We start from the raw sequence: 12,066 nt of genomic DNA, 5'->3' as shown, positions 1-12,066 counted from the left end.
TGAGAATCAGCCCTGTTCAGCTGCTCCCACTGGGACTTGAGGCACTCACGTGTGTATCTTTCCTTCCAGAAAACCCTAGACGACCTGCAGGCTGAGGAGGACAAGGTGAACCACCTGACCAAGAGTAACAGCAAGCTGAACACGCAGATCCATGAGGTAACACCCATTGCCATCGCTGTTTCTACAACTCCAAGGCCAGATCCCTCTGGAGGCACAGGGTCCGAAGATAAGTTTTGGGAACTGAACCGATGCATCCCCTGGGATGTTACAGCCCTTCTGAGGCCACAGCTAAAGGATCGGATCCAGTCTGGTTCCTTGTTGCTTTCTGACCTCAGACTTTCCTCTTCTGCCTTCTCTTGCTGTTCGTGTCTCCGTAGCTGGAGGATAACTGGGAGCAGGAAAAGAAAATCCGGGCAGAGGTGGAAAAGGCTCGTCGGAAAGCTGAGAGCGACCTGAAGATGACCATCGACAACCTCAATGAGATGGAGCGTTCCAAACTGGATCTTGAGGAGGTGGTGAAAAAGTACGTCTGTGTCATCGTTTGTTTTGTCCGTCACAATGGTAGCAATAGCTGGAGCTGCCTGAAGGGTGCCAGGAGCCAGGCACTGTATGGAGGGCCTCACATACATTCGTGCACGTCCCAAGCACCTACCAGGCATGGAGGATATGCAGAGAGGTAGGGGCTTCACTGTCTGCAGGGAATACACAGCATCACACAATACCTAGTGGGCACTGGGGAGGAGACGAGCGCCACCACCCCCGGGAACAGAGGACTCAGCAGGGTAGGGAGGCATCATAAAAGCCTGTGACCTGGCCGGGCACAGTGGCTCACGCCTGTAATCCCAGCACTTTGGGAGGCCGAGGCGGGTGGATCACGAGGTCAAGAGATCGAGACCATCCTGGTCAACATGGTGAAACCCCATCTCTACTAAAAATACAAAAAAAATTAGCTGGGCATGGTGGCGCGTGCCTGTAGTCCCGGCTACTCGGGAGGCTGAGGCAGGAGAATTGCCTGAACCCAGGAGGCAGAGGTTGCGGTGAGCCAAGATCACGCCATTGCACTCCGGCCTGGGTAACAAGAGTGAAACTCCGTCTCAAAAAAAAAAAAAAAAAAAGCCTGTGACCTGGGGTTGGGCATGGTGGCTCACACCTGTAATCCCAGCACTTTAGGAGGTCAAAGTGGGAGGATGGCTTGAGGCCAGGAGCTCAAGACCAGCCTAGGCAACACAGCAAGACCCCCGTCTCTACAAAAAATACAAAAATTAACTGGGCATGATGGAGCCAGCCTGTGGTCCCAGCTACTGGAAAGGCTGAGGCGGGAGGATCACTTAAGCCCAGGAGGTTGCGGCTGCAGTGAGCCATGATTATGCCACTGCACTGCAGTCTGGGCAACAGAGCAAGACCCTGTCTCAAAAAAAAGTGTCACTTTAGTAAATGTGTGAATGAATGAGTGATGAAAAGTCTGAGGAGCTCATTCAGAGGTCTAACTGCTGTGTAGGTGAGACCTTCTGGGCTGTCACCACAGACCAGAAGGCCTGTGAGGTGCATGCGTTTCGGCAGGTTCAAGGCCTCCTCTGGCAGCCTGGGTGCCATTCCCTCACCAGCTGACTGGTCTACCCTCAGAGCCTTTCCTCAGGAGACCATCCCTTCCCTTGTAGGAGAGATTTGGAAATAAACTCTGTCAACTCGAAATATGAGGATGAGCAGTCTCTGAATTCCACGCTGCAGCGGAAACTGAAGGAGCACCAGGTATGTCCAGGAGCGAGAAGCCTGAGCTCTCCATTGGAAATGCACCACTCTGACTGCTTTGTTCATGTCAGCTACTGGACAGTTGAGTGTCCCTGAGGAGCAAGATTGCCATGGAGTCCTTGGAGATCGACCCGTGTTCTCCTCGCTAAGGGTGAAATCCAAAGTCCCTATGACGGTCATGAGGCCCTCCAACCTCCAGCCTCTGCTTCGCCGGGTGTCACACATGCCAGGCCCCCTTCTGCCTGCCTCAGGGCCTTTGTGCATGCTCGCTAGGATCTGCTTCTCTCCACTTTTGACAGTAGCTGTCATATTCTCACTTCCCTATTTTCCATCCTAAAAGGCTAAGGGGCTAACTTACTAACTTTGCACGAGAGATGAATCCTCTCCCTTCTCTGTCTGCTAGGCCCGAATTGAAGAGCTGGAAGAAGAACTAGAAGCCGAGAGGGCCATGAGAGCCAAGGTAAATGAAATATGTTTCCCCTTCTTGAGTCAAAAGACCTAATGGCAGCTACACATCCAACCATGAATAGAAACCTCTGCTAAGGAAACCAGTAGAGGAGACAGGTGTCCAGCTAAAAAGTCTAGTTGCTTCTTGCATACCTACTGTGTGCCAGGGACTGAACTGGCACACAGTAGGTATTCAATTAATCCACATTAATCATGATGTAAAAGGCAGATACTCTGTGTGGCTTGAGTCCAGAGGAAAAGAGGCTGGTTCTACCTGGGGCACACAGGGGAGGAAACACTTGATCTCAAAGATGGAATTCAACAGGCAGATGCAGGGAGGAATGTCTAGGCAAAGGGAATCAAATAGCACCTACCTTCATGGGGACGAAAGTATAGACGGAGAAAGCACGTGTTAGCAAGAACAGAGTATGGAGGGAGGCCTGACGGTGGGGATCCTACAGGACAGTGAGCCCAGAAAGCTGGTGGGAGACAAATCACAGCATATCTAACCCCAAATTCAGCCAAATTGGACAGGTGGTGGGTAGGATGCGCACTAATGCCCAGGCAGTGTGGGGAAGACAGACAGTGTCCTTCACTGAGCCTGCAGGATGACAGGCAGGGCATAAAGCCCCCAGGCACAGAATCCTGGCTTCTCAAAGGTAAAGCAGTCATCATGCTCTTTACTGGAGAAAAAGGAGCTCTGGGTGGTTATCATCGGTATCATTAAATCTCACCCAGCGGCCAGGCACAGTGGCTCATGCCTATAATCTGAATACTTTGGGAGACCAAGGCAGGAGGATCACTTGAGACCAGTATACCAGCCTAGGCAACATGGTGAAGCCCCATATCTATGAAAAATTTACAGATTAGCCGGGTGTGGGGGCATGTGCCTGTAGTGTCAGCTACTCGGGAGGCTGAGGTTAGAGGATTGCGTGAGCCAGGCAGGCAAAGGTTGCAGTGAGTCGAGATGGCACCACTGCACTACAGCCTGAACCACAGAGGAAGGCTGTATCTCAAAAAACAACAAAAAAAATTTCATCTCAGGTGGAGAAACAACGCAGTGATCTGTCCCGGGACCTCGAAGACCTCAGTGACAGGCTGGAAGAAGCTGGTGGAGCCACATCTGCTCAGGTACCCATCCCAGGGAGCTCAGAAACCCCCAGCCCCATCTGCATTTAGGGGAAAAAATGCTGGATTATGAGCAGTAGGAGAAACCAATTAATAATTTTAAAATGAGGCCTGAAGCGATGGCTCACACCTATAATCCCAACACCTGGAGAGGCAAAGGCAGAAGGATCACTTGAGCCCAGGGGTTTCCGGCCAGCCTGGGCAACACAACAAAACCCCATCTCTCCAAAAAAAAAAAAAAAAAACCTGGGCATGGTGGCATGTTCTAGTTCCAGCTACTCAAGAAGTTAAGTAGGAGGATCACTTGAGCCTAGGGAGGTGGAGGCTGTGGTAAGCCGCTATGGCACCACTGCACTTCAGCCTGGGTGACAGAGCAAGACCCTGTCTCTCAAAAACAAACAAAGAGTTTGCTACTCACAGTTCCCAAAAGGAGGGGGCACAGCATGCTGTGCAGGGCCAAAGAAGCACTAGGGTTGGTTAGAAGGCAGAGGACAGGAAGAAATGTAGGCAAAGGCCTTTACTGTGGCTCCTGTGGGAAGGAACAGGTGAGGCAGGGCAAACAGGCTCTGAACTGGCCAGTTTGGACAATCTCAGTGGACTTCAGGGCTGACCCTAGTTGTTGGTACCTGGACCTGGACTGATTAAGGCAGGAGTATAGTGAGTAGAAACGTGAGAGCCCAGCCGGGCGCAGTGGCTCATGCCAGTGATTCCAGCACTCTGGGAGGCTGAGATGGGTGGATCACTTGAGGTCAGGAGTTCAAAACCAGCCTGGCCAACATGGTGGAACCCCATATCTACTAAAAAAAAAAAAAAATTAGCTGGGTGTGATGGGGGGTGCCTGTAATCCCAGCTACTCAGGAGGCTGAGGCAGGAGAATCACTTGAACTCAGGAGGCAGAGGTTGTAGTGAACCAAGAGCACACCATTGCACTCCAGCCTAGGCAACAGAGTAAAACTCCATCTCAAAAAAACAAATAATGTGAGAGCCCCATAAAGGAGGTAGTTGGGGGTATGGGTTCTAGACTGGCTGGTTTGCATTTGAATAGTGTGCTCAAGGGTGAGTTGTTTGCTATCCCTAGGGTAGGGCAGTGGTGTCCCTCTAGAGATAGCAAAAACCCAGATGTCAAAGCATTGAATATAGAAAATAAAGATATGGTTAATACAGTGGGGTGACCTCACTACCCCACACTTCAAGGGCACTCCTCTGACAGGCAAATGGGGCTGAGACCCGAGCCTCACCTCCTGGTGTGGGGCTGTGTCTTCTAATTCACATGAAGGTGTCATGGGGACCAGCAGAAGCCATGTGGCCGCCTCTTTCTAATTGCATGTCATCAGCTCTCCTCAGTCACAGCTGCTGGAAGTCTGGGCCCCTTTACCTGGCGCTGCCTGGACTCCATGTCCACTGCCTTATCAACCTGGCCATAGTCCTCTCAGTAAGGGTATGTGCCTAGATCTGAAGCTGGTGCCCAGCTGTGGTCAGGGTCCTGGCAGGAAACAAAATCATTCCCCATGGTATGAATGACAAAGCATCAATGAAAGGACAGGGATGATTTCTAGCAGTGTAGGAAGGGTTTACAAACAACAGGGGCAAGGGTGTGGCGGCTCATGCCTATATCCCAACATTTTGAGAAGCTGAAGCTGGAGGATCGCTTGAGGCCAGGAGTTTGTGACTAGCCTGGCAACATAGCAAGACCCCATCTCTAGAAAAAGAAAAATCGCTGGTAGTAGTGGCAGGCCCCTTTAGTCACAGCTACTCAGGAGGCTGAGGTGGGAGGATTGCTTGGGCCCAGGAAGTTAAGGTTGCAGTGAGCCAAGATCATACCACTGCACTCCAGACTGGATGACAGAGTAAGACTCTGTGTCAAAAAAAAAAAAAAAAGAAGGGCAGGAGAGGGGATCACAGACTTGGTGGCTTAAAACCTCAGGATGGTATTCTTTCACAATTAGGAGGCCAGAAGTATGAAAACAAGATGTGGGTAGGGTTGGCTCCTTCTGGAGGCCCTGAGGGAGAATGTTTCATCCTCCTCTCCCAGTCTCCAGTGGTAGCTAACAATCCTTGGAGCTTCTGGCTGGATGCATCCTTCCAATCATAGGGCCTTCTTTATGTGTGTCTCTCTGGGTCCAAATTTCCCTCTTCTGAAAAGGACATCAGGCGGGGCATGGTGGTTCATGTCTGTAATCCCAGCACTTTGGGAGGCCAAGGCAGGCAGATCACCTGAGGTCAGCAGTTTTAGACAAACCTGGCCAACGTGGTGAACCCCTGTCTCTACTAAAAATACAAAAATTAGCCAGGAGTGGTGGCAGGTGCCTGTAGTCCCAGCTACTCGGAGGCTGAGGCGGGAGAATTGTTTAAACTCCGGAGGCAGAGGTTGCAGTAAGCCAAGATTGCACCACTGCACTGCAGCCTGGGGGACAAGAGTGAAACTCCTCAAAAAAAAAAAAAAAAAAAGGACGTCAGTCAGTCATTAGCTTAGGGTCCACCCTAATCCAGTATGACATCTTAACCAGCTCTATCTGCAAAGACGCTACATCCAAATCAGGTAATATTCACAGGGACCCGGGATTAGGACTTGAGTATATCTTTTTGGGTGGCACAGTTTAACACACGACCCTCTCTAAACAAATCCTGTGAACAACCCCCTCACCCCAGAGGCTAAGCATTGGTATTTCAAGTAGGACTTCTTTTAGCAAGGTGCAGGAATATCAGGGGACCACCGAGCAGCTGGGCAGTGTCCACCCTGAAAAGGCTGGCACTGGCCAGTTCTGCTAAGCTGCTCCTCCTCTACCCCAGATCGAGCAGAACCGCAAGAGGGAGGCTGAGCTGCTAAAGCTGCGGCGGGAGCTGGAAGAGGCTGCCCTGCAGAGCGAGGCAACAGCCTCCACGCTGCGCAAGAAGCACATGGACTCGATGGCCGAGTTAACGGAGCATGTGGAGAACCTGCAGAGGGTCAAGTCCAAGCTGGAGAAGGATAAACAGGTCATGAAGGCTGAGATCGATGACCTCAATGCCAGTGTGGAGACCATGCAGAAGTCCAAGGTGAATAACATAAATGTGTGCTGGGCACAGTGGCTCACTCCTGTAATTCCAGCACTTTGGGAGACTGAGGCAGGAGGATCGCTCTTGCGAGGCCAGGAGTTGGTGACCAGCCTGGACATCAAAGCCAGACCTCATCTCTACAAAAAATAAAATTAGCCAGGCATGGTAGCATGAGCCTGTAGCCCTCAGGAAGCTGAGGCAGGAGGATTGCTTGAGCCCAAAATGTTGAGACTGTAGTGAGTATGACGCATCACTGCACTCCAGCCTGGGCAATAGAGTGAGACCCTGTCTCTAAAATAAAATAACCTGCCAGGCACGGTAGCTCACAGCCAGGCACCATGGCTTACAAAAATTAGCCAGGCATGGTGGCGCACACCTGTAGTCCCAGCTACTCAGGAGGCTGAGGCAAGAGAATTGCTTGAACCTGGGAGGTGGAGGATACAGTGAGCCAAGATCACTCCACTGCACTCCAGCCTGGGCAACAGAGCAAGACTCCATCTCAAAAAAAGATAAAAAATAATATCCTAACTCTGCTTCAATTTCTTCATCTGTAACATGAAGATGATTGTAATAATCCCCACCTTAGAGTGCTACTGTGAAGGCTGCAATAGTCCCTGGCACATAAGAAATGGTCAGTAGGCCAGGCACAGTGGCTAATGCCTGTAATCCCAGCACTTTGAGAGGCCAAGGCAGACAGATCACTTGAGCCCAGTTTGAGGCCAGCCTGGGCAACATAGTGAAACCCTGTCTCTACAAAAAATAAAAATAACTAACCAGGTATGATAGCATGTGCCTGTGGTCCCAGCTACTAAGGAGGCTGGGGTGAGATGATTGCTTGAGCCCAGGATGTTGAGGCTACAGTGAGCTATGATTGCACCAATGCACTCCAGCCTGGGTGACAGAGCGAGACTTTGTCTCAAAAAAAAAAAAAAAGAAAAGAAAAGACAATGGTGAGCCATTTGGGGTTTCTGAGACCGGGACATTCTAGAAAGACTAGGCAGGTGGCCTGGGAGGCACATAAGAGAAACAGCAAAAATTGAGAGGGAAGTAAGAAGGGTTTGCCTCTCCCACCCGCAACTTCCCCACTGAGTTCATCCTTCCTGAGCAGATGAACGCCGAGGCCCACGTCAGAAAGCTGGAAGACAGCTTATCAGAAGCCAACGCCAAGGTGGCAGAGCTAGAGCGAAACCAAGCAGAAATCAATGCCATTAGGACCCGCCTCCAAGGTGAGCCCTCTCCTCCCTGAAGCTTGCTAAGGAGCAGTGCATAGAAAGGAACTGGGATTCTCAGGGAAACATTGCTTTCTTGGCCTTGGAAGATTCCCATCCAATCCCCTTGTGATGAGATGAGATTTTAATTCCACCTGCTGAATATTCCAAGTAACCTCTTTACAATGCAAAACAGGGAACACAATTCAAAGCATTCTGGTATCCGTTCTCTCACCTACCTGGTGAGATCAGCAGGACAGGCATTCGTGCTGACAAAATACAATTTTCAAACATTTTTAAACATGACCCACATACTAATATAAAGCGGACATGTGTCAAGGATTTATTTAACTCCTTAATGAGGGAACCAGAAAAATGGTAAAGCTGCCTTCAAAGAGCATTTGAAAGGCAGAGATTTACAGTCAGCTGGGAAAAGAAATGCTAAAATAACTTTGCTAAGTTAGATGCAGAACTGGTTAATGTCCTACAGGACAATAATACTGTAATCTCTGGGTTTAGTTTAAGGGTTTTTTTTTCCGATGCTGGAAGAAATGCACCTTTGTCATAGAGATCCATCTTTGCATCGCTAAAACAAAAATAATTGGCAATAACAAAACAAAACTGGCATCTCTATAACAAAAATAATTGGCACCTTTGTCATAGAGATGCATGTTTGCATCTCTATAACAAAAATAATTGGCAATTTATCAATGTATCAGTTAATTTCTAACTGCAGGAGCTGTACTCTAATCACACATGAGTAAACAGTAAGTCAAAGGTGCATTTCCTTAGAGAACTATATACTGCTGACTTCGGATGGGCCTGTTAGTGCTTCAGTGTGACATCAAGAGAACCTGCAGGCATCCATTGGCCTTATTTCTCACATTTGGAATTCTCTAACAATATCCTGGCTGGGTGCAGTGGCTCATGCTTACAATTCCAGTAGTTTGGGAGAGAGACCAAGGCGGGAGGATCACTTAAGGCCAGGAGTTTGAGACTAGCCTGGGCAACAGAGCAAGACCCCCAACTCTACAAAAAAAAATTTTTTTAATAGGTGGGTGTGATGATTCACACTGGTAGTCCCAGCTACTTGGGAGGTTGAGGTGGGAGGATCGCTTGAGCTCAGGAGTTCAAGGCTGCAATGAGTTATGATTGTGTCATTGCATTTCAGCCTGGGCAACCAAGCAATACCCTGTCTCAAAAAAATAAACGGAAAGAAAAATCAATATCCCCATTTGACGGATAAGAAAAGTAAAGCTCAGTGACTGTACAGAGTAGAACTGGAAATCCTTGCTTTTCCTCTTGGGCTCATGAACTTCTTCCTGGCCTCTGGCTCCAGCAATCATACCACAAATGACAGGAGTCTAGGTTCTGGAATGGTGACAAACATATTTTACAAAGGAAATACTCTCTGTCTGTCCCACTGTTTCTCCAAGCTCCTCTGCTGCATCTCCTGACATGTAGGAAAGGGGGGCTTCATTATCTGAGGCCACTAGCTCCATGCAGACCACCTGAATCTTGGCAACCCTTGAGCACTTGCCTTTCTCTTGGGCACACTTCATTTGGAGGCTGGTGTGGTGATCCACTGTTCTCCCCATTCCAGCTCAGTTGGCCAAGTCACCATATTTATTGGGTACTTTAGGAGCAATGCCTTGGGGAACTGAAGGTCTGGCTGGGGAAACAGTTCTTCATCCAATATTTCTTCCATTCCCTTCCCACCCAGCTGAAAATAGCGAACTGAGCAGGGAATATGAAGAATCCCAGAGCAGGCTCAATCAAATCCTAAGGATAAAGACATCTCTGACATCACAAGTGGATGATTATAAGAGGCAGCTAGATGAAGAGTCAAAGGTATGTTTGGGGGTAGGGTTGTGGTGGTGACAGAGCTGCCTCCTTAAAGTTATAGGTTACAGCCGGGCGAGGTTGGCTCATGCCTGTAATCCCAGCACTCTGAGAGGCCAAGGCAAGCGGATCACCTGAGGTCACGAGTTCAAGACCAGTCTGGCCAACATGGCAAAACCCTGTCTCTACTAAAAATACAAAAATTAGCCAGGCGTGGTTGGGCGCCTATAATCCCAGCTACTCGGGAGGCTTAGACAGTAGACTTGCTTGAACCCAGGAGGCAGAGGTTGCAGGGAGCCGAGATCACACCATTACACTCCAACCTGACCTGGGTGACAAGAGTGAAACTCCATTTCAGAAAAAAAAAAAAAAAAAGAAAGATTCCAAGTATGGTGGTGCACACCTGTACACACCCAGCTAAAGAAAGTTACATATTATGAAGATGTTAAATGAACACAAAAAGTATTTGATATCATAGCAAGTAAAAAAGTTAACTACAAAACTATAGCATGTGATGTGTACATACTGAGACCCTGTCTCAAATAAATAAATAGGGCCACAAGCAGGATAAAATTTGCCCCTTAAAGTTACACGATGCACCAAATGAAATGAAATTATATATCTTTGTGGACAGTAATAGAATGAAAATAAATTATAGGATGAAAATAAAACCCTGATGGTTTGGACTGTGCAATCGAGTCTTTTCCCCCTTTCACCTACCATCACTGCTGCTCCAGTGTTATGTATAACTAAGTGGTGGCCCTGTGGGCTGCAGAAAGCCCCCACGGGCCCCTGACAGGCTGGTCCCCACAGTCTCGCAGCACCGCCGTGGTGAGCCTGGCCAACACCAAGCATGACCTGGACCTGCTGAAGGAGCAGCTGGAGGAGGAGCAGGGAGGCAAGTCGGAGCTACAGCGCCTCGTGTCCAAACTCAACACCGAGGTCACCACCTGGAGGACCAAGTATGAGACCGATGCCATCCAGAGGACAGAGGAGCTGGAGGAGACCAAGTGAGTATCGTCCTCCTGCTGGTAGAGCCAGGTGGGCTGGGCAGGTGGCGCTGGGGGCCTCACTTCCATGTCAGTCACTGCTGAGGCCAGGGCCAAGCCCAGGAGAAGGATGTTCAGAGGCTCCTTTAAGAGGAGGACAATGTGTCTGGACAATGGAGCCTGCTTTGTGGGCCAACCATGGTGACTCATGCCTGTATTCACAGCACTTTGAGAGGCCATGGTGGGAGAATTGCTTAAGCCCAGAAGTTGGAGGCCAGCCTAGGCAACATGGTGAGATCCTCATCTCAACAAAAAATTACAAAATTAGCCAGGCATGGTGGCATGTGCCTGTAGTCTCAGCTACTTGGGAGACTAAAGTGGGAGGATTGCTTGAGTCCAGGAATTGGAGGCTGCAGTGAGTAATGATCAAGCCACTGCACTCCAGCCTGGATGACAGAGCAAGATCCCGTCTCTAAAAAAGAAAAATTACAGGTCAGGCATGGTGGCTCACGCCTGTAATCCCAGCACTTTGGGAGGCCAAGATGGGTGGATCACAAGGTCAGGAGATCAAGACCATCCTGGCCAATATGGTGAAACCCTGTCTCTACTAAAAATACAAAAAAAATAAAATAAAATAACCAGGCGTGATGGCACACACCTATAGTCCCAGCTGCTCAGGAGGCTGAGGCAGGGGAATCTCTTGAACCCGGGTGGCGGAGGATGCCATCAGCCGAGATTGTGCCACTGCGCTACAGCATGGATGACAGAGCAAGACTCCATTTCAAATGAAAAAAAGAAAAAAATTACAGAAGTGGACACCTAAGGAAATAAGGGGGGACATGAAAGTGGCTCTGAGCCTCTCTCTTGTGTAAAAGGAGGCTGGCCTGAGTGCCCCTGGGTCCGTGCACCCATGGAAACCCTGTGAGTTAGGCACCCTAGGCCAGGCAGCAGAGGAAAGCCACGACAAATTAAATCAAAAAACATAGTCAACTTAACAAACTCCTCTATAAAATTCTGGGTTCTCTGAACAAATGGCCACATTTTTTCTTGTATAAAGCCAAATTAGATATAGAAAATGGCACACGTGCTCTAAGTGTTTCTGGGATCCCAGCCTGCTGACTGGTCCCATCCATTCACTGAAATTTCTGGTAATGTGATAGCAAATAAGGCATAGTGACTTCCAGCTGATGCAATACTTTTCTTTTTCTTTTTTTTTTTTTTGCCTTATACTGAAATACAATCCAAGCAGGTGCAATACTTTCATCTAAAGCTCTAAGCTCTTTTTCACCTTGAGCCTAAATTTGCCTTCCTGTGACTTCCACCTCTGTCCTCCAGGCCTTTGTTATGGAGGCTGCTGGGCCCTGCCTGGTCCTCCCCCAAGTCTACTCCTGCGCTAAACCTAAATCTCAACCCCTAAGCTTGTCTCTGCCCCAGACACCCTCAGGGCCCCTCCATCCCAACTTAGACCTTTGCCTGTGTCCGCTTCTCAGAGTCTCCCCCAAGTCTGCATTTGACATTGTCACCCCCTCCCACCTGGACTGCCTGTCCCCTTCTTGGCTCTATTTGTCACCACAGTACTACATTCTATAGGACATGTATTGCCTGCCTCCCCCTAGCTCCAGAACAAACATTTTGTTTGTTAGGGCAGATAGCCTAGCCTGTTTTAT

At 49.1% G+C, this 12,066-nt stretch overlaps 1 protein-coding gene across 1 annotated transcript in view; it reads left to right on the top strand.

Annotated features, from left to right (window-relative positions):
- LOC116541972 (myosin-16) overlaps positions 1–12,066 on the top strand; it is a 52,859-nt gene that overhangs the window by 24,416 nt on the left and 16,377 nt on the right. Inside the window, exons 13-21 of the mRNA XM_032266522.1 lie at positions 70–156; positions 378–523; positions 1,659–1,749; positions 2,153–2,209; positions 3,241–3,327; positions 6,115–6,360; positions 7,469–7,586; positions 9,292–9,419; positions 10,224–10,420. Coding sequence (XP_032122413.1) covers positions 70–156; positions 378–523; positions 1,659–1,749; positions 2,153–2,209; positions 3,241–3,327; positions 6,115–6,360; positions 7,469–7,586; positions 9,292–9,419; positions 10,224–10,420 — 1,157 coding nt within the window. The remainder of the gene's footprint in view (positions 1–69; positions 157–377; positions 524–1,658; positions 1,750–2,152; positions 2,210–3,240; positions 3,328–6,114; positions 6,361–7,468; positions 7,587–9,291; positions 9,420–10,223; positions 10,421–12,066) is intronic.

This window comes from Sapajus apella, unplaced genomic scaffold, assembly GCF_009761245.1.
Source record: "Sapajus apella isolate SASKATOON/1434 unplaced genomic scaffold, GSC_monkey_1.0 scaffold159, whole genome shotgun sequence".
Lineage (NCBI taxonomy): Eukaryota > Metazoa > Chordata > Mammalia > Primates > Cebidae > Sapajus > Sapajus apella.
Note: the sequence above shows the minus strand (reverse complement) of the source record. Positions and strands in the feature narration are given on the sequence as shown.